Below are 25,397 nucleotides of genomic sequence, written 5' to 3'. Positions count from 1 at the left end.
CCACAGGTTTCTTGAACACCTCCAGGAATGGGGACTCCCTGGGCAGCCTGTTCCAATCCCTGACCACTCCTCCAGCAAAGACATCTTCCCTAATCTCCAACCTAGCCCTCCCCTATCACAATTTCAGGCCATTTCCTCTCCTATCACCTGATACTAGGGAGAAGAGACCACCCCACCTCACTCCAACCTCCTTGCAGGATACCTCACCGGTCTAGGCTGAAGTTAAACAATCTCTCACATCACTCAAGAAACCACAGTTTGTACTTCCAAAGCAACTCCTGGACTCCTCTCCTCCTTATGAGGGTAACAACATACCAGCTATCCCCTAGGACTTTACCTCTCAGCTTTACCTTCCTGAAGTTTGGCCCCAGGAAACAGGCTTGGCACCCGTGAACTGAGTTTGGTGGGGAAGCTTTGCTGGCCTTCATGCCCTTCATGTCATGGGCTAGTTGTTTGGGTGGTGTTGGATTGGTTGATGGGTTGGACGCGATGATCTTGGAGGTCTCTTCCAACCTGGTTTATTCTATGTATTCTATGTGTGTATTCTAAATTCCTCCCCACTAAGGGCTCAAGGCTCTCATTTCCTTAAATTCAGAGCAACTGAGGGTTAGGAGACTGCTACCAGCCCACAGCACAGACAGGTGCACAGCAGGAGGGAGAAAATCACAGACAGGAATGCAGAGGCCCAGCAGTCCCCTAGATCCACTCATTCAGAAATCACAGAACCAGAGAACAGTCTCACAGAATCCTTAGGGTTGGAAAAGACCTCCAAGACCACCAAATCCAACACTTAACCCAGCACTGCCAGGGCACCACCCAAGAATGGCCCTCAGTACCACCTTTCCATGGCTTTGAAACCCCTATAGGGAATGGGGATTCCACCACTGCCCTGGGCAACCTGGACTAGGGCTTGACAACCCTTTGGAGGAAGAAATTGTTCTTTGTGTTCAACCTAAACCTTCCCTGCGGCAACTTGGGGCTGTTTCTTCTTATCCTATCATTTGTTCCTTGGGAGAAGAGACCTCACTCCAACCTGGCTCCAGCCTCTTTTCAGGGAGTTGTAGAGAGACAGAAGATCTCTCCTCAGCCTCCTCTTCTCCAGGCTGGAAAAAGCCCAGTTTCCTCAGCCCCTCCTCATCAGAGCTGTGCTCTAGACCACACAGAGCCAACACTAAGTCCAGGATATGCCACCACTCCCCTCAGGCTGATGGAGCGCTTCCTGTTGCAGTTGGTGGAACACCACAGACTGTCAGAGGCTGTAATTAGGGACACAAAGGTGTAGCAGAAGGCTTTATGAAAGAATTTCAATCTTGTGGCAAATGTCCGCATCTGCATGGGCAGGGAGGCAAGCAAATGCTTAGCAGCAGCAGCTTCAGTTCCCAAACTACTCCTTGGATAGACATTTGTTACAGGTAGTTTTTATCTGCTATTTCTCCAAGAGTTTAAGGCACAAAAGCCTGAGAAGGGCTCAGAACAGGTACAGAAGTGCTATTATTGTTGCTTTCACCTCTAACACAACATAATATCAGCTTAAGTGTATTGCTTGTCCATCCACAGGAAACTCTGCCAGGGCAGCAGCAATTTGTTGCACCATTATCTCAACTAGATCACTCTGTCCTGGTTCTGCTGCCACATCTTCAGCTCCACCACAGTCACTGACAGGACAGTGGAAGATGCTATGAAATCTTAACATCCTAATGAGATGTTAAAAGCAGCAGTGTGTGCCCATGATGAGAAGAAAGGCATGATAATGCCATTGAAACAAGGCTGCTGGTAAAGGTGTTCTAAACTGATGGGGAATTATTTCCTCACAGGTGGAGATCACCAGGCAGAAGGCATCAGTCTGCAGCAGTTTTACAATGCTCCTTTTTGTCTTTACTCTCCAAAATGCTCTTCAGGTAGACTGCTGAAGAACGCAGAGCTATCAGCTTGCTAGATCATGATCACAGCTTATCTTAAAGAGAACATCAGCTTCCATCTACATGGCTCTTCCCCAGGCTCAGGTCAACCTCACACAGTCACTTAGAAAGCTTTTTGAGACGCTTTAGTGGCATCCAACAGTGATTTTCTTAGAAGCTGACGTTCATGAGAGTTGGATTGAAGGACTGAAGACAGTGAATGGGCAGCAAAGCAGAAAACTGGGCAGGAACCAGAATGCCAAGGGTAATTTTACTGAAAATACCAACTTCTTTATTGTATGTTGGAGCAGAGTCTTTGCCCTGTGCCAGCTGGTTGGAAGTTTATAAATTACAATTCCCAACAAGTAGTAAGAGTTCATTTCAAGACAAAGGGACTAAAACTGTTGCAGTTCTAGTTTTTCACCATGAATAAAGGTTACCATGATGCTCCTATGATATTCATTCCGTACAGGGAAGGCCACAGCCCTCCTTGTACCTCGAGTACCAGATCTGGGTGGACAAAGGGCCACCCCTGACCACTGCAGGATCTGGGTGCAGCGGCAGAGTCCGGAGCACGCTGCAGGCTCCTCAGACAGACACAGCGCCTCAGCCATGAGGCTATAGCACAGCTGGGATCTCTGAGGAGACAGTGTCCAAAGGCTGCCAATGACAGTCCATCAAGGCATCATAGAGCTCTTCACTCTGCTCCATAAACTGTTTATTTGCTTCGTGGACGTCTAGCTGAGGTGTGGGATCTACAGGGGGAAAGACAGACAAAGAGGTTGCACGCCAAAGGTGTTAGGAAAAACCCCACAGCCCATAAATCACAGAATGGCTTGGGTTAGAAGGAACCTTGAATATCATCCACTTCCAACCTCCTGCCATGGGCAGCGTCACCTCCCACTAGCCCAGGTTGCTCAAAGCCTCATCCAGCCTGGTCTTATATAGAAGATGAAAATCTCACTGCTGCTGGAGTCAGTTTCAGTCTTGACAAGGTTCAGAGTAGAAACAGCAATGGTAAAATAGGGCTGCAGCTGTCTTAGGTGACAGTGACCCATAGCTCCTCTCAGAACTCATATTTACTGACAGATAAAGGGGGTGTCACACATGGAAATGAAGGGCCAGCTTGAGAGACACTCTCTGATCAGCGCATAACAGACAGCTTCAGCAGAGCATGAGAAACTTACCTTCCAGTGCATCCTCACCAACCTCTTCGTATGTCTGCAAGGAAAAACAAAGCCCTTAGGACAGCAGATATTGATCTGGCCTTTTACAAGCATCACCTTGGACTTCTGCTGTCCCAGACAGACTACAGAACTCTGCACACCTGAGCCCTGTGTTCCACTCCCAGCAGACTCCACAGGGAAGATCCCACACTAAGCTTCTGAATCTCCTGTGGTGAAGCTGGGTGGCTGTGCTGATCGCAGGAGGCAGTGTCTCCATAGAATCATGGAATAGTTTGGGTGGGAAGGGGCCTTTCAATTTCATCCAGTCTGAACCCCCTGCAGTCAGCAGGGACATCTGCAGCTAGAGCGGGCTGCTCAGAGCCCCAAACAACCTGACCTGGAAACGTTCCCAGGATGGGGCATTTCCCACCTCTCTGGACCACCTGGGCCAGGGTCTCTAGAGCTGGCAGCCCCCCGTGCCTGTCAGCAGGCCAGGGTCTCCATGCTGCTGCCTACCTGCATGGTGCTCTGCGTGTAGCCGTACTGCGGGTAGCTGTAGCTGTAGCTGCCGGTGTTCTGGTCGTACCCCCACTGCGCGTAGTAGCTGTGGTACTGCTGGTAGTACTGGTTGTAGTTGTAGCTGTACAGCTGGCTGTACTCCAGCGACTTCACACGATTGCTTGAAAAGAACAGAGCAGGAGTAAGTCGCAAATAGTGCAGAACAAGTGGGAAAGCAAGCAATGAGACAGCTTAAGGTGCAGCATGGTACAGCTTAGGCTCAGCCTAACATGCAAACTGCAGTCTTTCAAACCAGGCTGTTTCCTGCAGCAGGGATTATCATTTGCATACACTCACAGAGAGAAAGAAGTGGTTGAAATGAAACAGCCTCTCCTGCACTCATAGTGATCGTCACTAATTAACACTGCTGTCATTCTGGGAGTTAATTCAGTCTCACCTCCTGGCTTCGGGAGGGGAAAAGTTCAGGACTATGACCCTCGAGTTTAAAACAATCCTGAACCACGATCCAGATTCTCAGGTGCCTTTTTCCTTCTGATAAATGGGAAGCTTCCTGAGACAAGATACTGAGTCATGCTTTACACGAGGAGTTCAAGACTTGAAGCCTTGTAAAGAAACTGGGGTTTTATTGCTAAGACTGACAAACCCCTCTCCCTTCTGTCACTGTCACAAAGCCTGAGCTTGCTGCCCCCATGCCCGCTGAACTGCGCAGAGCTGGAAGAGCTTGTGGATTAAAGAGCATGACAAGCAATACAAAAATAAACTTCAGTACCCTGTAAGCTGACTACAGCTCCCTTTGCCAAGGAACTAGGAACCCCACCTGCTCACTGAGGTTTGAATTAATGAGATGACAAATATTGTTTGACAATGAAAATATGTCACACATAAAGCTGTGGCCAGTGATGGAAATAGTGGGGAGAGGGAAACGTCAGTCTTCTCACCATGGCACTCCCCCCTTGGGCTGCTTTTCTCTTCCTTATCCCCCCAAGACTTTTGAGGTCACTGAAAATCTCAATAGTATTCAAACAGGGAGCAATTACTATGATTCGTATTACCCTAGTGCTACGAGCCCCAAGTCAGACCAGGATCTCACTGTATCAGGTTCTGAACAAACACAGAAAAAAAAGTTAATCCCTGCCCCAAAAGACTTAGACTTAGTAGACATCACAACAGAATTAGCAAGGTAATTGTGCTTTGCCATCCAGAAATCACTAAGCAGATTCAGACCATTTCATTTCAATGCAACAAACACAGACATTAAAAAGAATTCTGTCTAAAGCCAGCATGGGGCCTCTGGCTGTCGACAATGCAAGGCAGCGCTCAACGCTCTCTCTTGATCCAGTCTTAGAACCCTTTGGATTCCCTCTGCATTCTGCTACTCCATCTGTTTACTACATTCCTTCACTTTGTGATGGAAACATCCAGATGTACCAAAGCACTAAGAGACATCTGAAAGCAGAGCTGATCTCCCACCTGGCTGCTCTCATACTCACGCTTTGGGTATAGCCACACTCAAGCGCACAGGCTTGGAGCCCAAGCCCACAGCTCCCTGGCACTCTGTCAGGGCTCTTTTCTGTTCCAGTTCATCTGTGAATTTCACAAACCCGTAACCTCTGTGGAGATACAGAAGAGCTCACATCAAACACACAGCAGAGCACCCCCACTCCACTGTTCAAATATTTATGGTGAAGGCAGAACTTGTTCTGACCCCCCCCCCCAGGTCTTTGGCTGGGGCTGGCCCTGCTCTGAGCAGAGATCTAGTGACAGCTTTTGGAAAGTACCTGAACCCACAGGCCCCAGCTGCAGCAGTGGTGGTCAGGTCTTCACCAATGTGAAGTACTTCTTGTGCCAGGGGACACTGGACAACTGGAAGTGAGCGGAGACAGGACAGGACAATGCATGGATAGCAGCAAAGCCTCAAATCCATACTGGGAGGATGCAGATCACAGAATCACAGAACACTTTGGGCTGGAAGGGACCTTGAAAGGTCAGAGCCCCAGACAACCTGACCTGCAATGGTGGCAAGAATGGGGCATCTCCCACCTCTCTGGGTGACCTGAGCTAGGGTCTCCCCACCCTCAGCGCCAAACATTTCTCCCTTCTCTCCAGTCTCAATCTCCCTCTTTCAGTCAAAACCATCCCCCCTTGTCCTGTCACAACAGGCCCTGCTCAAAATTCTGTCCCCAGCTTTCTGCTCACCCTTGAAGCACTGCAAGGCCACCAGAAGGTATCCCTGGAACCTTCTCTTCTCCAGGCTGAAAAACCCCAACTCTCTCAGCCTGGCCTCACAGTAGAGGGCTTCCAGCCCTGCCAGCATTGCTGTGGCTTCCTCTGGCCCTGATCCAACAGGTCCCTGTCTGTGCTGAGGACTCCAGAGCTGCCCCAGCACTGCAGGGGGGTCTCAGCAGAGTGCAGCAGAGGGGCAGAATCCCCTCCCTGCCCCTGCTGCCCACACTGCTGGGAATCAGCCCAGGATAGGCTGGGGCTGGACTGGCAGCACTCGGTGCCAGCTCATGTCTGATTTTTCACCCACCAGCACCCCAAGTCCTTCTCCAGAGGGCTGCTTTCCAGCCCTTCATCCCCCAGACTGGAGTGTACTGGGGGTTGCCCCAACTCATGTGCGTCCTTGTTGAACCTCATGAGGTCCACATGAGCCCATTTCTTGTGCTTGTCCAGACCCCTCTGGTGGATCCTGTGCCTCAGGCACGCCAACCACCCCACTCAGCTTGATGCCATCTGCAAACTTGCTGTGGGTGCACTACAGATAATCCAATCAGCTGTGAGTCAGCATAGGACTGGCAGGCTGTGGGCACTGCCCCCCTCTGAAGGACAGCATTGCTCTGCTGTAGGAGTGCCTGGGGTGCACCTTCTCATGGAGTCCTTTTCTTGAGAGGAAAATATTCAGCCAGGCTTTCTGCCACTCCTAAAAAGGGCCCAGTCCAGCAGCATCCTCAACAGTGGGCCTGAAATCAAGCTCTTCACTTCAAGGTGCTAAAACTTGCCCTGACAGCACAACTGGAAGAGGGCAAGCACGAAGCAGCCCCCCTGGGCTCTGCAGCAATCCTCTACTGTGCTGCTGGCAGCACTGGACAACAGCCAGGCAACGAACATGGACTCCCCTCCAGCCCCAGCAGTCCTCTGCGTGGGATTCTGATGCTGTAGTGAGTCAGAAGCCATGCAACAACATCCAGGAGGCCAGTGCCAAGAGCCCATGATGGGACAGGCTGCCTCACGCAACAGAAAGATCAAAGACTTAGGTGTGGGAAGTTAATGAAGAACCCATCAGGGTGAAGGAAAGGATCTGGGAGGGAAACAGCTTGTCCACCTGGGGACAAGAACCAGCCCTAAGCAAGGGGTGTCAATTCACAGCACATCAGCTGCTCTGTGGGAACTTCTAAGCACCAAGTCACACACTAGCTGGAAAGTGGCATCACTTAGTTCTTGTAGTAGGGCCACACTGGAGCTTGTTCCAGCGCAGCTGGTGCCCCATGAGACCCAGCGCCTGACACAAGGAGCTTTGCATCCAAGCCCAAGCATCTGCTTCACACCTATGTGTGTGTGCTCCTCACACACCAAAGATCAAATCAAAGCTGGGCCTTATTTATAAGCAATCAAACCCAAAACTCTGTGTGGGGACACACTGATGTTTGTGAAAGGACCATGGCAAATTAAACCATTCCCAGTCCTGATCTTGGACTTGATGATCTTAAAGGCCTCTTCCAACCAAAATGATTCTATGGTTCTAAGTAAAATTTTAAGTGGGTTTAATTCAGTTTTAGGTGTTTGCAGCCTTTCAGGGATATTGGTGGCTCCAAACCAGAGGTGGACAGCTAAGATTTGGATGAGGTGTACAGGAAGAGATGCAGACAGGAGTGCTCCTGACTTTTCAAGGTGCTTTGTTTTTTCAAACCAAGAAATCATTTTTTCATGGTCAGCACCTCCCCAGCAGAATTCTGTCCTGGCTCTGCAGCCATAAGCCCCCAAGCCTGCAGCCTTAGCAGAAAGGAAAGCAGCAGGCATAGCACTATGGCATCAGAGATCCAGCTTCTCTCTAGCCTGAACAAGAGGTGGTGAGAGGAGGAAGCTTTCCTGATCTGTCAGCCCTAGCTGGAAGGGCCAAGCCTTCACCAGGCACATCCACAAGCCCCAGGTTCCTCTCTCACTTCACACCAACACTCGCAGTTGCCTCAGCTTTTGAGTAACTGCACAACTCACGACAAAATCCCTGGCAGCAACAGCCTGGCACTGCACCCAGAGCCCACCCCAGCAGTGTCAGTCCCAGGTGAGGTGGCAGCTACAGCCCGAGCCAGAGGCTCACTGAGCAGCTCTGCAAGAGGCTGAGGTTGCACACGAAGAACTTCATCACCAGGGAGGTAGTGCAGCTCGGGAACAGGCTACCTAGACAGGTTGAATTGTCTCCATCCTGAGGAGCTTTTCCAGGCTACACAACTCATGGCTGACTAGACCTAGTGCAGCAGTAGTCCTGCTCAGACGGAAGCTGGACTTGGAGACTTCCAGAGGTTCCTTCAAAACAGCAAGTCTAAGGCTGAGAAATCGTATGTGAGAAAGAGGGGAGATCTACAGCCACATTTAAAGACTTATCCCAACATTCTCATAGGTGTTCCATCAGAATACTGCCTCTCACTGAAGCCATGCTCTGTTTAGAACACAAAGATGCTCACCAGGGGGTCCCTCTTCTAGGAAAAGAATTTCATTTTCTGCCCAGAAGATGTTTCAATAACATCAACAAATTCAACTTGCGGACATCTTTTTTGGCAAAACTTCTGCAGTAAAGATGAAGAAGGTGGCTACTAAGCACCTGCCAGTGACTCACTGTATTGTTTGCCCTACCCTATCTGAAACAAGACACAGGAAAATAGCATCCTCACGAGTGCAAGAGCCCAAACTCACCTGAGAATCCTGCAAAATGCTGTTTATAGATTCCTTAGAGCTTTTTCAGCATTTCAGAAGTGCACTAACACTTGAAGGGAAAGAAAAGAATGAGAAAGAGATGACTTACTTGGATACTCCTGCCTGGTCCAAAACAACTTTTCCACCTCTGCAGGATGGATAAACTTTGACAAAGAATTCGTACAACATGCCATCATCCACATCAGGGGTCAGGTCTCCCACGAAGAGAGAATATTCTGGGCTGAAGAAATCAGAAGAAAACCATTTAAGCACAAACACACAACCCAAGAGGCATGCTGAGTGACAGGTAACATTCAGCCTAAATGCTTGGTTTCAGAGGAGTGATACTAAAAGAGCATTTCATGGATACTTTAAAATGTCACCAATTGTGTAGATGACAAATTTTCAGTGACACTGCTCCAAGTTAATCCAGCAGCACAACCTGCTTGACACTACTCTTTAATTAAACATTTTATTCAAGATAATTTCATTGCTTAGTTCAGATTCACAGACTGCATTGGGTTGGAAGGGATCCTCCAAGGTCATCTTGTCCAACCTCCCTGCAGGTGGCAGGGACATCTCCAACTAGAGCAGACTACCCAGGGCTACCTCAAGTCTGGTCTTGAAATGTCTCAGGGTCAGGGCCTCAACCACCTCTGCTCAGGGGCAGTCTGTTCTAGTGTCTCCCCACCCTCACTGTGCAGAACTTCCTTCTGATGTCCAGCCTAAATCTGCCCTGATCCAGTTTCAAACGACTGCCCCATATCCTATCCCCACAGGTCCTTCTGAACAGCCTCTCCCCAGCTTTCCTGTAGACCCCTTCAGGCACTGAAATGCAGCTCTAAGATCCCCTCAGATCTTGTAGGATATCTCCAGATTTCTAACATGGCAAGAAAATGTTGATGCCTTATTTATAGATTTGCCATTTTCGGTGCTTTGATCTTAACTTACACTGCAAGGATGAGGTGCTGGGAAGCTGTGAAGCTCAAATCCCTTACAAAGCCACCCCTGACAAATCCACCCTGTCCCACAAAGGCAAAGCATAAAGCTGACATTTATCCTCCTCTCTGCTAACAACGGGCACGGCTCGGCTTGTGGCTTTATGTGTTTTGAATGCTCTTTGCAGGGCAGTTGTTCAGGAGCTGAAGCAGCAAAGCTGCTCTGTGGCTCAGGAGCATTTACCTGTTGTCTGGCTGCTTCCCGTACGTTGCATAATTCAACTTAAATCGCTTTGCCTGAAACGAGGCAAAAATGAATCCAAGTATCAAATGTTTTTGTGAAGAAAAGACAATAAGCTGATTTCTCACAAGCTTCTCAATACTGACAGACATCCAGTGCTGTTTTGGAAACTGGATAATCATCTTCAACAAGCAGTGAAATGATTTAAATTACTAGGAACAAATTTCTGTTTCCTTCCCTTACTCTTGCAGGGAGAAGCTGGCCAAAGGTGAATGGCTGCTGCCATTTTCATGGAAAGCTGTTTGACTGCACAAACAACTTCGGTTTTTAGCTCTTTCAGATTACCTCAGTCAAGCACAGCCTTCCTCCTCTCCCTCCCTTCATGTCCATCCAATCAGCACTCAGCAACTTGTGCCCAACTCACATCTAAGTCCAGGCCAAGATGTAAGTGGCAGCTGACCTTCTGCCTCCCAGCCCCAAGGGTCTTGATCCCAGAGGCATTCCTACATGATGCCTGGCACAGAATGACCCAAGCAGGCTCGCCGCAGTGCTGTTTCTTTCTGAAACGTGTCTGTCAGAGGAGCAAGCACAGGGTTGCACTCCTTCACCAGAACACTGGTGTCCTAACTCACCCAGCCAGCATAAGACAATGCTGAAGGCCCCTTCTCAGCTAGAGGGGATTCAAAATAATCTCCCGAGAGGCTTCCAAAGCAGATCTCACTCTGCACTCCACAGGGGCAGAGAGAATCCAAGGGGAATTTGGGCAAAGCTAGCAGCCCACGCTGAGCTCCTAACCTACAGATCAGGACATCTGGCAGTGTAGTGGAGAGCCCAGTGTGCTCCTGTACCTGCTGAGGTGTTTCACTGGGAAACAGAGCAAAGGCTTCACTCCAGGCTATGGTCTTGTTCCTTGCACACTTGCACTCACTGGTGCACAGGGGTACACAAATCTCTCTGTGGACTACTTACAAGTTAACCAAACATTTAGATTCCACTTTGAAGACTTTTATCATTTGCTCTTCATTGCACTATTTTGGATTTAAAGGCAATGAGACCTGCAAGGGCTTCCACTCAGATGGGAGCTGGGGACACTGGTTCTGTAACAGAGACAGCACAGCACTGTGGCTGCTGTCCCTGTGGCTGATTCAGCATTTGAAAATAAAGAGAAGGGTGAGCCACACTCACTTTGCTGTAAACAAGAGAAAAAGTCTCTAAATGCAAGAGAAGAGCTGAACAGCTGCCTTCTGAGTGCACTGATTTAGGCTGCCTATGCTGGATGTTTGACATGCGCAATTCTCTCCATGTGCTCTGTAAATATCCCCTCAGCACAACACCCTGTTCTGAACTGAGCTGTAAGGATGGGTGCTCCCCAAACCAAACTCTAATCCATCCATCACTCCTTGCAGGAGCTGCTTTCGTTGTCTCTCTAGTGACTGTAGAAGGCACCTAAGATGAGCTTCTCTTAACCATGGGCTCTGATTTGCATATTAAAGAGGACAGGTGAAACAGGCACCTCCAGGCCTCTCACCTATCCCTTTTGATGGGGGACACCACCCTTTTAATAAGATTGACCAAAGAGTTCATAGATTCACAGATTCATAGAATGGGTTAGGTTGGAAGGGACCTTAAAGATCATCCAGTTCCAACCCCCTGCCATGGGCAGGGACACCTCCCACTAGCCCAGGTTGCTCAAGACCTCATCCAACCTGGCCTTGAACACTTCCAGGGAGGGGGCATTCACAGCCTCCCTGGGCAACCTGCTCCAGTGTCTCTCCACCTTCACTGTTAAGAATTTCTTCCTAATATCCACTTTCAATTTCCCCTCAGGTTTCAATCCACTCCCTCTCATCCTGTCCTTGTCAAAAGACCCTCTTGAGCTTTCTTATAGCCCCTTTCAGGTACTGGAAGGCTGCTCTAAGGTCTCCCTGAAGCCTTCTCTTCTCCAGGCTGAACAGCCCCAACTCTCATCCTGGCCCCATAAGGGAGGGTCTCCAGCCCTCCAAGCATCCTGATGGCCTCCTCTGGACCCACTCCAGCAGTTCAGCCTGAATTTCCCAGTTTTCTCCTCAGGGCATTAAGGACACTGCAACAGGCATTGATTCATCTGACTGCAACAGAGGTGATTCTGGAGCTGCTTTGTGAACCAGGCCACCACAGCTGCCGCAGCCAGCTTCTGGGGTACACCGACAGCTGTTAGCCAACTGGCTTTTAATGCACTACACACTCGAGTCAACAGCCTGAAATTAGCCTCCAGGACTACTCCTCCTCTTCTTCCTACCTACCTCACCTTGAGATACCCGAGGTGTTTGCTGTGTATTGCAATTACACAGTTGTTAGCTCCTTCTCCACTGTAAATAGCTTCGAGTGACTTCTGTGTGCTAAGGGCCAGCATATGCAAGGCTTCCAACTCTGTTTCTCTTGCAAATTCAAGTCACCCAGAGCTCGGTGTGAACCTGCAGAGTCACCCTGTACATCTGTAACAACACACACCTTGTAATGAATTAGCACAGAGCAGAAATGGAGAGGGACAGGACTGCAGGAGAAAACATTGTCACTTTCTCCATGCTGTTCTCTGCTTTCTCAATAGTCCAACTTTGGAAATAGGCTCAGGAATAAAACTCACACCACAGCATTTCTACACCTGGACTTTATCCAGACACTCACAGAGACATCAGTGGGTTTCCAACAATTTTCTGAGCAAGAACATTAACAGTTTTATGCTCATGACTTTAAAGGAGAGATAAACCTCACTTTGCTAACTGCAGAATTGGTCTGTAAGCATTGAAAGTACAGATTCCACACCATCTTTTCCTTCCCAGTTCTGGTCCCCAGCTGGTTGTTTTTATTTACTCACCGGTGTCGCACCAGGAAGTGGTTTCCCATTGATTTTGTGTAAACATTTCTCTGCAGTAGCTAGATCTGCAAATTCTACAAAGCAATAGCCTGCTGGAATTCTGAACACACGACACAGGAGAGGAGAGAAAGATTCCAGGTTTAAAACACGTTGGAGGAGGGGATATTACACTTTTAGACAACTGGTAGGAAATCTGCTAGAGACTCAGAACAATTTGTTTTTCAAAGTACAAACGTGAGTTAGCACAAAGAAGCCACAAAGGAACCTCGGATCTCTAGCAAAGTGATAGCCCCTACTTACCAGTAAGTCAACATGGGCACACAGAGAACAGCTTTGCTCACAGTTAGTTATTAGTTTACTTCCTACTTTCATGGACCAGAAACATTGCCACCCAAGTTTAAACAAATACAAACTGAAATGAAACATTTACAGGAACACCAAACTGCTTTGCAGCTGCCTACAGTCCCTCCCACTCCTCTCAACTCCACAGGCTGTCATACTGCTCTAAATCAGGCTGCCCACCCCTGCCGGCAGTGCAACAAGTAACATGGACTAGTCACAAAAGCCCAGAGGCCAGAGAGTGTCATTCCCAGAGGGACTCTGTGGCATCTGTACACCGCCCATACGCTGCTGTGTGACACACATTTGGCGCTGCATGGCACCCGTGGGCCACTCTGGGTGAGCGCTGAAGCACTGCAGGGTGAGGGCCAGCCCTCGGCCTGTTGATGGGAGCTCAAAGAGGCAGCAACTGTCCTCTCCATTGCTGCCATCAGTACACTCCTGCTGTTGGCAGCAAGAGGGAAAGGCCGAAGGGTAAGCTCCACCGGAGGTCGGCAGGAGCAGAGCAAGGCCATGCAGAGGGCAGAGGGTTCAGTCCCAAGGTGCTGGTAGCACAAACTGAGAACAAGCAGAAACAGTTACCCTGTCAACCTGTTTCGAATGATTTTTACGCTCAGAACAAGCTCTCCCATGGTGGCAAAGGCTCTTGAAACAAAGTTTTCGTCCATATATGGCTCCAGCTACAAAAGCAAAACAAAAACGTTAGATCAGGGCATTTACAAAAAGGAGAATATAAGTGTCAATGTCACCCTAAGCAGTTAAAACATTATTGAGAAGTATTTTACCCTTACACTTCAAAAAGAAGACTCATTTAAGAGGGTCGATGCCACTCAAAACCAGCAGGCATGCATGAACCAGGCTCAACAGTCTGCAAAGTGGAACCCAAGAGACAGCATGAATTGAGAGAACAGGGAGCTTCACAGAAGGACAAAAGCCACTCAGAAACATACAGCAACAAACGGCAGCGCTCGCCACGGGGAGCAGGGGACAAGCAGGGGCAGAACCCTGCTCTGCACCCCACGGGGCACAGAGGCGCGGGGGGCTCCGCGGCGAACTCGCGCCAGGCAAGACGGCCCCCGGCCAGCCACGCTCGGGGGCTGCAGTGCCGCCTCCACCTCCAGCCGCCGCGGGAGGGGGCAGCTCTGACCGCGCCCCACGGGAGGGCTGGGACCGGCACCGCACACGGGGCACCGACTGCGTCCATGTCCTGGGTGAGTCAGGGGGTGCTGGGCGCTGTCTGGGTGGACGCTGCTGTGCCGTGTGAGGGAGTGAAAAGCATCAGACAGGGCTGAAGCTGCAGGCAGGTATCTGATGTCTGTGTACGCAGAGCGCAGGAGGGCACTCACTGAAGTGAAGGCTTCGTGTAGCGCACAGTGCTGGGGAGGGCTGCACCTGGAGACTGCAACACAGCAAGCTCCAGCTCAACAGGGGGAGAAACTCTTTTATGGGAGGGTGCTGGTGCCCTGGAACAGGCTGGCCAGAGACGTGTGGAGAGCTTCCAACCGCCCCTGGCCATTGTGATCCTGGGCAAGCTGCTGTGGGTGCCCTGCTGGAGCAGGGGGTTGGACTGGGTGAGCTCCAGAGGTCCAATCCAACCTCTGGTGTTCTATGATTCTGTGTGGCAGTTAACATGGCCTCAGGGTGTGGAGGAAGCATAAATAGCTCCCTGTATACACACACCTGTGTGAGTGAGCCAGATGGCCTGAGCTGAGTGTCCCCCTCCAGTGCGCTGGTGTGTCAGGTACCAGGCAGCTCTGTCACTCATGTGTGTGACAGAAGGTGCAGACTCCTGCAGTGGCAGACCATATTGCACTTCCATGTGCAAAAGGTGGCAGATGCCTCGTGGAGGCATGATGCAGAGCAGAAACAATCTCTGCTAGGCTGCCAGAAGCAGGAGGCAGCACTGCCCTGAACAGACAGCACATAGAAGGTGAGCCAGGGGTGCAGAGGGAAGCCAGGCTCCTGAAGGCAACAGGTGGCTGCTGCTCAGGTGTGTGTGGGTGTGTGGCCTGCTTGTGAGAGAGGTGGCTGCAAAAGATGATGGTTTTATGGTGGAGAGGTGGTAGATAACACTTTGTGTGGGTAAATGAAAACCACAGCAGGGTCTGTGGGGTCTGCCTGAACAAGTGTCAGGCAGTGGAAGCCACCCTGATGTGTCTGGATATGTGCAATGGAACAGCAAACTCATGTGTGTGAGTGAGGGGCACCCAGTGGGACCATTGGCACACACACACCTGAGAGACTGAGGGAGACTGCGGGGCGTGAGTGCAGGCAGGGCTGTGCCACGTGCTGGTGTCAGCCTGCATGGAAGGGGCTGGAGAAAGCTGTGTGTGCAACACAGGTGACCCCCTGGAGGGACTGCACACACTCATCTGCACAGAATCACAGAATGCTTTGGGTTGGAAAAGCCTCCAAGAGCATCCACTCCAACCATCAACCCAGCACTACTATGGCCATTAAACCATGTCCCCAAGTTTCTTGAACATCTCCAAGGAATGGTGACCGGACCACCTCTCTGGGCAGCCTGTTCCAATGCCTGGCCACTCTTGCAGGACAGAAATTGTTCCTAATGTCCAACCTAAACCTCCACTGGGGAAACTTGAGGCTATTTCTTCTCATCCTGTCACTTGTTCCTTGGGAGAAGAGCCCAACCGCTACCTGGCTCCAGCCTCCTCTCAAGGAGCTATAGCGAGCAATGAGGTCTCCTCTCAGCCTCCTTTACTCCAGGCTGAACATCCCCAGGTCCCTCAGCTGCTCCTCCCCAGCCCTGTTCTCCAGACTCTTCCCCAGCTTTGTTGGCTTCTCTGGGCCTGCTCCAGCCCTCAATGTCCTTGTAGTGAGAGGCCCCAATCTGTAGGTGCAGATGTGTGAGTGTGTGGTGGAGGCAAGGACACCGCGACAGAGCAGTGGGACTGCATCTGTGGCAGGCAGCGAAGTACCACGGCACCATGCGAGCAGAGCCACGGGCATGGGGGGTGGCAGAGCACTACACCACACTGGGTGTGAGTACCCATGTGAGTGAGTGTGTGTGTGCAAGCGGTGGGGCAAGCAGTGAGGCAAGCAGTGAGGGACTGAGGTGCATGAGTGGGAGGGGTGTATGAAGGTAGGCAAGGGATGTATGTCACTGTGAGTGTGCCCACAGCAGTGAGAGATACCTGAGGGTGAAGAAGCAGCTGTGAGTGTGCTGCCAGTCGCATATGCAGGAATGAGGGAAACATTGGAGTGTGTAAGTGCTTAGGAGTGTGTGTGTGCATGTAGGAGAGTGCAAATCCTGGCAGGAGTAGTGGGTGTGTGTGGGCAGGGGAGAGAGGGGTAAGGGGCACACAAGCATGAGTGCCTGCAAGTGAGCACAAGTGTGAGCCTAGCAGCAGCAGCGTAAGTCCCTTAGAGAATACAGCTCTCAGCATGTGAGCACATCAGCCAGCAAATAAACCCTGGGAGCGTGCAGGCTTGTGAGCGTGTGAGTGCCTAACAGCACAAGCATGGAAGTGCCAGTGCCTACAAGTGTGCAAGAGCATGGGCAGCTCAGGACACTGCTTTAAATGCCACCAGTGTGGTGTGTGTGACCACTGGGCAGGCAGTGGGGTGACTCTGGGGGATGTGTGTGTCTGTGTCAGTGAGTGTGTAGCTACTCACACACGTGCCTGATGGGCTGGGGTTAGCATCCGAGTATGTGTTTGTGTGTCAGCCTGTGCAGGGGTGCATCAGACACACAGGGTGAGTCTGCCAGCGTGCACAGGAGTGTGCAGGAGTGCGCCCAGCAGAGCGGGAGTTCCTGTCGGTGTCAGAGCATGTGAGGGGCCCTGAGGCCGTGACAGTGCCCGGGGGGGAGGGTGTCAGCCAGCAGCTGGTGTGAGGGTGGTTGTGTGTCGGAGTGGGGGTGCCAGTCAGTCCGTCAGTATAAGGGTGTCAGTCAGTCAGTCAACACACGCCAGCCCGCGGTGGCCCCGGGGCCGGTTGCCCCGCCGCTGCCCCCTACCCTCCCTCCGGCGCGGCCGCCCCGCCGCCCGCCTCACAAAGCCCCGCGCGAGTCCCGGCCGGACACTCACGTCCCCCATCCACAGGCTGGCGGCCATACTGCTCCCGCAGGCCCCGGAGCGAGTTCAGCCGGGACCAAGACTTTCACCTCCCGGGCTCGGCTGGGCTGCGCTCGGCCCCGCCGCCGCGGCCGGCGCCGCCTCACGCCGAGCCCGCGGCCCGCTCCGCGGTGCGCCGCCACCGCCTCCTCCGCGGCGCCCGGCGGGCGGACAGAACGGCGCCCCCGCTGCCACCGGCACCCATCGCCGCGGCAGCGCCCCCTACTGGCGGGAGGAGCACCAGCTGCTCGGGGGCGTGCAGCGATGGAGGCGGGTGTACGGAGGGGAAAGAGGGCTTTGAGGGCTTCTTGAGGAGGTTTTTGGAATGCTAGGAGATGGTTTGGGCAGCAGAGAGAGGTGGGAGGGTGCCTGGTGTGGCCGAGGGAGGAGGGGAAAGTGTGAGTAGAGGTCAATAAGTTGAGGGATCCAGGGAGATGAAGGGATGAAGGAGTGGGTGGGTGGATGGATGGATGGGGCAAGAATAAGCATCCAGGCGATCTTGCAGTTGTAAGAAGCTGGATGGGTGTGCCAAAATTTCACATGAAACTCTCTGCTTCTCAGCCCTCCATTGGAGAGAGTTGGGATTGTTCAGTCTGGACAAGGCTCCAGGGAGACCTGGTGGCCTGTCAGGATATCAAGGGACTGATCAGAAAGCTAAGGACCGAGTTCAGAGCAGGGCCTGTTATGACAGGACTAGGGGGGGATGGTTTGAACTGGAAGAGGAAGATTTAGACTGGAGAGAAGGGAGAAATATTCGACACTGAAGGTGGGGAGAGCCTGTCCCAGGTTGCCTAGAGAGGCAGGAGATGCTCCGTGCCTGGAACCATTCCAGATCAGGTTGTTTGGGGCTCTGAGAAACCTGCTCTAGCTGGGGATGTTCCTGCTGACTGCAGTGGGTTGGACTGGGTGAGCTTTTAAGTGTCCCTTCCCACCCAGACCATTCGACCATGCTATGATTAGCCAAGTGAGAAAGGCAAGTCAAGCCTGGGTGAAGGCATGAGGGGATGGGATTTGGGGGCAGGAGCCCTTTGCCCACTTGTGGAAACACAGGCACGTAGCAGAGCTGCTAAGGGCCTGGCTGTGGTTGTGCAGTTGCTACAGCATGACATAAATCCCGCTGATGAGGACAGGGACGCTCCAAACATTCCGCGCTGGCTGCTGGGGCTGGGTGAGCGGAGGAGCTGCTGCTCCGCCGACCGCAGCCCGCGAGAGGGCAGCACTGGGCTGCCGGGCGCGGAATGTGGTTCGGGTGCTGAAATGGGGTAGGGGGAGAGCCGCTGAGAGCAGCGCCAGGGACGGAGCCGATCCTCCTGCAGCAGCTGGTGAATGCTCACCCGAGTCTTGCTCCGGAGCACCCTTACTGCAGCGACTATAGTGCGAAACCGAGCAGGAGAAGGAGAAGTTGCTTACTCTGCTTTTCCCTGCGGTTGAAAAGTGAAATGAACGTGGGCCCTTTCTGCAGAAGACTGGGAATGCTCCTCTTCATCCTGGACATCCTTCCTATTCATCCTGGACAGGCTCCGTGTCTGTCACCATCACTCTGCAGCACGGCCAGCAGTGATTGCTCTAGAACATCACCTTCTCAGCAACCACAGACGTGCAAGAATCACAAGAGTAATAACATGTTTACAGTTTGATTTATCTGTTTTCTTGTCTCTGAGTCCCTAAGGTACCTTCAAGCCATTTTCCGTTACAACATAGCAAAATCTCTCATGAAATCCATACAGCCAGCATGACCCAAGGCTGGTAACTCTTCAATAAAGACATTTCCTTGTCAAGCAGCACTTTTCATAGACTCACAGAACAGCAGGGGTTGGAAGGGACCTCCAGAGATCATTGAGTCCAACCCTCCTGCCTACAGAAGGTCACACAGGATCACAATGGCTTGGTGGGTTTGGAAAGTCTGCAGAGATGGAGACTCTACCACCTCTCTGGGCAGCCTGCTCCAGTGCTTCAGCACCCTTAAATTAAAGAATAGAATAGAATAGAATAGAATAGAATAGAATAGAATAAACTTTCCTCATCACAGAGATGTTCCAATCCCCTCAGCATCTTTGTAGCCCTTTGCTGTATCCTCTTCAGCAAGTCCCTGCCCTTCTTGAACCAGGGAGCCCAGAACTATACACAGTATTCCAGATATGGCCTCACCAGGGCAAAGTACATAGGGTCATGTTGGATGGCAGTGCCTCACTTTCACTGGCAACCTGGTGGCAGCTTTCAGGCAGGGGGTTTATTTTGGTAGCTCCTCCACTAACAGCACTGAGATCTGTTTGCTGAGCCCTCAAAGATGTCTCTCATTCTGTTGCTACCTTACAACTACCCAAAGCCAACACTTTGTTCTTTGTCATCTGAATAAAGTGAGTCCCACCATCTTTCATAACTCTTTCCTACTCTTCCTTCCAGCTGAGCTATGCAGAACTTGCTTTTCCTGGGATAATCCATAGAGATGGATGTTGGGCACTGAACATGCAAAAGGAAGCCAAGATTATGTGGCTGTGCTGGGCCAGGAGACTCTAAGTGCTATACTCAGTGTTGTATCTGAGGTGACTGCTGTTTATGCACCTAACCTTATGACAGAGCAAAAACACTGCCAGAGGAACATTAGTACCTGAAAAACTGATTATTCCCCCCTAAACATTTGTGAGCTGGCAAAGAGGCAGCAGGAAGATGTGGGGATTGCTCTGTCCTGGATGTCTGCAGTCTGTAGCCAGAACATCTTGTCACCTCTGCTGAGGCAGGAGTGATTTCTTGGTTTGGGATCTTGATCCTGAGAACTGCTGAGTAAATTCCACTTGGCATTTACTCGAAGCTACTGGAGGGGTGATCCCTGAGCCCCAAGCCCCTTGCAGGACTGGGTGGTGCTGGCAGGCTGTCCCTTAGCTGGTCGCTAGGAGCTCAGCCTGATCTCCCATGAGCTCTTGCAACTCTTAGGAACTTTCACTGGAGCTAAAGGTCACTCAGTACCTCCCAGGAGGGGGCCCTGAGTGGTCTTAGCTTTGAAAATTAATGGGTTTGAGCATGAGAATCTGGCCTGGGAGATTTTAATTGGAATTTGCTATTTTTAACTTGAGCTTAAAACTGAGTCCAAGAGGTTTTCTGCCTTCAGTACTGTGTGTTGCTGGGCTAGAGCCTTCCCCGTTATTGGTGTCAGCCCATCCTCTGTCTTAGCTAACTGTAGCCAATGGACTGAGATCAGGGATGAATTTGGCCAGGGATAATTGAAATAACAAATAAAATAAAGATATATATATAAAGCAAAATTTTGAGCTTGGAATTACTTCTGAGATTCTGAAAGTAATTGAAATAATCCAGGGGGAAACAGGTGCTGGAATCTGCTTTCTACTACTGAACAAGAGGGTGTCTTAAAATGCAATCAGAACCATTTCTTGTGTGATGGAGATAACACAGCTTAAAGTGATGTAGAGATCTGGGATCTTTTTCCATGTCATGTTTACAAATGATTTGAAGCTTGACATTCACATTTATTTATTGAGGTTTGCCATTCTGATCTTGGTCTTGCAGCAAGTGAAATCTGTTTCTAACCTGTGATATTTTTGAAGGCAGTGGCAATAACAGTCTGTTATCAATAGGTCTGTGTCCACTGTTTTCTTATCCAGACCTAGTTTGTTGTAAATCAGCACAGAACAGTGGGAGAGCCCTGATGCCTTGTATTGAAGAAGAGGCAACAATGCTCAGTCCCAAGTTAGTATTTCTTTGGTACTGTGGGGTTTGTAAGATTCCTCAACAAAGCCAGGATTCAACAAGTCAAGGACATTCCACTCCTGTTCCTTCAAAGGAATATCTTTCAAGCTTGAGTGACTTCTGAGCTGAATGACTGTGAGGAATAACATCCAGATTTCAGCGTGGAGGATACCCACGCCCATCACTAGCTGGCAGGGCTGCAGGGATTTATTCCCAGCGCTTGCCAGCTTTCCCATCTGTGAACACACATGCTCCCTGCGCTGGCTTTGCTCTCCTATTCCCACACCATCTACTGGTCCCTGTTCCTCTGTAGTTTTTATCCACTTTCATATATTCATTGAGGGATGTCCTTACTCACCTCTTTAAGGGAATTTCTTTGGAGGCCTCAGCTATCCTCACAGAGATCAAATAATAACAGACTGCTGTGACTCACCAAGCCAGGATTCACCAAGGGCCATCTCGGCTTCTGGATGTCATTTTCCAGGAATGGGGTCAAAAGAGAAGCAGCCTGTTTCTTATTTTTTTTTCCCCTTGATACTCCAAGGAATTCACTCTCAGAGAACTGATGAAAATGTGAGTAGGTCACCCCAGAGGGTTCCAGATGTTCACAGCAATCATTCACTGGCTGGCAGGGCTCCTTTGCTTACATCTTCCACAAGGATCCCACAGGACAGGCTTAATCCTGGGCTTGCAGATTTGATTGAGAGTAGCTTTGGGGGTGTCTGCCAGGATGGTTCTGGTCCACACAAAGCCAGCTGTGGCATGTTATGCCAATGATGTTTTAAGGTGAAATAAATAAATTAGCACCTATGTGGGGGGGACTGTGATGAATCTGTATTCCCATGAGAATCTGGGAAGTCCCCTGGGCTGAGTGTTTAAGGGTGAGATACTGTGAGACAAGATAGGAACCACCTGCGCTAGCTTATGAGTAGTAGATGAGATAAGAGTCAGCTGTACTAGCTTAATGAGTATCACTAGCCAGTAAGTCTTAAGAAAAGCCTTGTTAACCAATCCCATGCAGCCACACTAAGAGCAGAGATACAAATACGAGTTGCTCAAGGGGAGTCTTTGGTCTCCTGGTCTGGCATCTTTCTCTATGCTCTACTTGCATTTTATCTTTTTTTTTTGCTGTGGTTGCACCCTGAACCATACAGCAACAAGTAGTGACCCTGGTGTGATCCAGGAAGTGAGGTGAGCCCAGTGTAGCTTTGGTCCAGAACTTTGATACCTGCCTGGGTGAGGCAGGTGAGCCACTGGGATGGAGCCCAGTGTAGCTGAGAGCAGTTGGAGATACTGCCTTTTGGTCCATGAACCTGAGTTGCTCGAGGGCAGTCTTTGGTCTCTTGGTCTTGGTCTCCTGGTCTGGGCTCCCCCTCTATACTCTGCTTATATTTTCTCTTCATTGCTGTGGTCACACCCTGAACCATACAGCAACACCTGTGTAACTCCAAAAGCAGTTCAACCAATGATGCAAATGCTCCTGTGTTGCAGAAGCCTTTGCTCTGCCCCACCTAGAATGGGCAGAGTTTAAAACTATATCTATTTAATCCTGTTTTGGCTTGTTCCCACAGAGGAATAGGTAACACAAAGTCCTGCTGTAGCACCCAGACTGTGCCTGAGTAGGGCAGGATTCTCTTTACCACCATAGCCTGCCATAATTAAAATGGTGCTGAAAAGCCACAGGTGTGACTGTTTGACACTGTGCCTTTAAGAACAAGCAGTGCTGAGACACTGGCTAATGTTTTCGGTACTAGAACCAAAACATTCTGATATTCTAAACGAATTTCATTGGTGGACAGACAAAATTGTGTAGCAGTTGGAATTTTTTTTTTCCTCAGGTCAGGTCAGTTTGGGAGTTGGGGGAGTTGGAGTTTTCAGCCTGTTCTCCCTGCCTGCTTCTCTGCGAACTGCTGGAGTTGGCCTTCAGGTAAGCAAACACTAATCCTGCATGGGCTTTTGAAGCTTACTGACAACTCTTTTCCTTAGTAACTTGCCTTTCTCTCTCTCTAACCCCTTTTTGGGGAAAAAGGGAGGTAGGGGGGGGAGAGAGGGGGTTCCAAGGAGGGGATCCCTCCCTCAGGGAGGGATTTTTGTTGTGTTATTTCTCTTTGTTGTATATTTCTGTGTATATATTGTAAATACCTGTATATATTGTGTTATATATAACCTGCTTTCCATATAGGCTTGTAAATATATAGCTTTGCTCTTTCGACTGGGCTAGTTGTGGTTTCTTACTCTGTGGAGGAGGGAGAGCTAAGCCCTCTCTCAACCTACCACACACAGGTTAACATCAGTGCTTGTGATGCATACCAAGGAATGTTACGATTTTTAAGGAGTGTTGCTTTTCTGCAGTAAGGACAACAGGAATTGATTCAGGGTTCTTTAGTTTGGAAAGCATTTTGAGGTTTGCTCAAGGTGCCATGTTCAGTCATCAAAACAACAAACTGAATAGAGTAGGGTATTTATCGCAAGGGTAATGGAGATTTATGGGGTACCCATAGCTGCAGTGCTCCCAGCCTAGGACCTCAGTATTGAACAGGGTTATTGAATGATTGGCTTTTCAAAAGAGAGAGGAAAAAAACCCCATCCAAACCCAGAAGAATAATGAAAACTAAATCCTTTCTTCTGGTGAAAAGCCAAACCTGTGTTCTCAAAATGAAAATTTTGTTTTTTGGTTAAGTACTGGAAAAAAAAAAAAAAAAAGAAAAGAAAGGGGACTTTGCAACAGCTTGGATTTATTATTGGAATCAGTTGGTTGTACCATAGAGGAGAGGAATTTTCTGGTAATTAGAGGAGGAATCTGAGAGTCAGAAGCAGTAGGGTTTCTTTCTGGCTCGGGCACTAGCACACTATGTAGCCTTGGGAAATGTGCTGCCTCATTTGGACCTTGGCTTTTCCCAGCTATAAAATGAGCTGAGGAAATAATTCAGCCTCACAAACTGCCTGCACTAATTAAAGAACATTTCCACAACACCTCAAGGGCTTTGCTACTTGAGGATGGACTTTTACCAGCATGTACTTCAAACCTGCTTCCTTCCCACACCCAATTGCCCAGATTCCTAAGTCCAGGTGTGGGCATCTAATTGAAAAGGGGCTGAGCTTCAGAAGTTTGTCTGCTGAGGAGAGGAGATTCTGCCCCTCTGCTCTGGTGAGGCCTCAGTTGCAGCGCTGTGTCCAGCTATGTGGCTCCCAACACAGGAGGGACATGGACCTGCTGGAGAGGATCCAGAGGAGGATCACAAAGATGATCAGAGGGCTGGAGAACCTCTCTCTGTGTGGATGGACTGAGGCAGCTGGGGCTGTTCAGCCTGGAGAAGAGAAGGCTCCAGGCTTATAGCAACATTTCATTATCTGAGGGGGACATACAGGAAGGCTGGGCAGGGGCTGTTTCCAAGGACTTGTGGTGATAGGATGAGGGACAATGGTTTGAAACTGGAGCAGGGCAGATTTAGGTTGGACATCAGGAAGCTCTTCACAGTGAGAGTGGTGAGGCACTGGAACAGGTTGCCCAGGGATGTGGTTGAGGCTCCAAACTTGGAGATATTTGAGATCAGCTCAGATGTGTCCCTGGGCAGCCTGCTCTAGCTGGAGGTGTCCCTGCTGCCTGCAGGGGGTTGGACAAGATGTCCTTGGAAGGTCTCTTCCAACTTGATGCAAGCTGTGAAAAACAAAATGCTGGGGAGCATTTCTTTCCTGGACTGCGAAAGCAGGGATCACAGGATTCCCCAGCTGGGATCCTTTCCTTCAGCTTGGCTGGTTTCACAGCCCCCCTGATCCCCAGCAGGATTGGGTGGGCAACCCTTGCAGACTTCCCATTGTAGTGCTCCAAGAGGCAGCTGGGCATGCTCAGCTCTGTTCCTATGTGCAAGGGGTGGTCTTTGGGGGTGTAGAATTGCTCCTTGCCTTGCTAGACACAGCTCCTTGGGAAAGCAGCAGTCAGGACTGATATGAGGAATGGCTTCACATTCCTACTGGAGTTACCACCAGCATCCCTGAGGCTCCGTATCTGATTTGGCTTGGGTCTCCCAGAGGTTTCCTTTCTAAATCCCCATCCATGGAAGAGCAGCTTGGCCACCCCTTCCCTCAGATGGTGCTAGGGCAGTCCAAGGAATGCTGCTGGCCTTGGCCACCATCTCTCCCTGGAGCAGAGTAAACTGTGCTGACAGGGTAGGAAATTCTCCTGACCCACAAGGACCTGAAGCTTGCCTCTTGCCTTCCTGTGGGCCTTACCCCAGCTTCAGCCTGGGTGTTTAAAGATTATTAATAGCAATAGTTGAATCAATGGGTTTGTGTTTTTCTTCTTCTGTCAACTGAGTTGTTTCTTCAGCTGAGAATTTTTGGTTGTTTTTAGTCAAAGGAGGCAGAGATGGTCCCAAGGATGTCGTGGTGTTGCAGCACAATAATTCCTCTGAGCTAACGGGCAGCCAGGCAGGGATTTCACTTTAAGGAAGGCTCTCAGTCAGAAGTGGGCAATCTCCAGTGCAAAATAGCTCCAAACTGCAACGGGCTTAGCACTGTGAAGGGTTTTGGTTCGCAAGTATTTCTCTTCAGCAGCTGCAGCACACATAGAATCACAAGCCAGAAGCATTTGCAGTGCAGAGCCAGAGCAGGAGCCAGCATCCCTGAACAGTGTGAACAAACCTGAGGTGGCTTTCTTGGTCCGTTTACTGGGTGCCTGGACTGGGAGCTTGCTTTACTCATCCTCCACTCTGCTGTGTGGAATGGCCCAGGAGGCAGAGATCAGAGACATTCTTTT

At 50.2% G+C, this 25,397-nt stretch overlaps 1 protein-coding gene across 1 annotated transcript; it reads right to left on the bottom strand.

Moving 5' to 3' along the window:
* Positions 1-478: 478 nt before the first annotated feature.
* On the bottom strand, positions 479-17,097 carry TRNAU1AP (tRNA selenocysteine 1 associated protein 1). Its single transcript, XM_054170328.1, has 9 exons — positions 16,913-17,097; positions 13,446-13,543; positions 12,525-12,624; positions 9,674-9,726; positions 8,601-8,732; positions 5,074-5,193; positions 3,581-3,743; positions 3,086-3,119; positions 479-2,653 (listed from the first exon to the last, which is right to left on the bottom strand). The coding sequence occupies exons 1-9, from the start codon at positions 16,937-16,939 to the stop codon at positions 2,517-2,519; spliced, it is 864 nt and encodes a 287-aa protein (XP_054026303.1). The 5' UTR covers positions 16,940-17,097; the 3' UTR covers positions 479-2,516.
* Between the last annotated feature and the right edge of the window lie 8,300 nt (positions 17,098-25,397).

The sequence above is a fragment of the Dryobates pubescens genome, chromosome 20 (genome assembly GCF_014839835.1).
Source record: "Dryobates pubescens isolate bDryPub1 chromosome 20, bDryPub1.pri, whole genome shotgun sequence".
In the NCBI taxonomy this organism is placed as follows: Eukaryota; Metazoa; Chordata; class Aves; order Piciformes; family Picidae; genus Dryobates; species Dryobates pubescens.
This window is presented reverse-complemented; position numbering and strand designations above follow the sequence as displayed.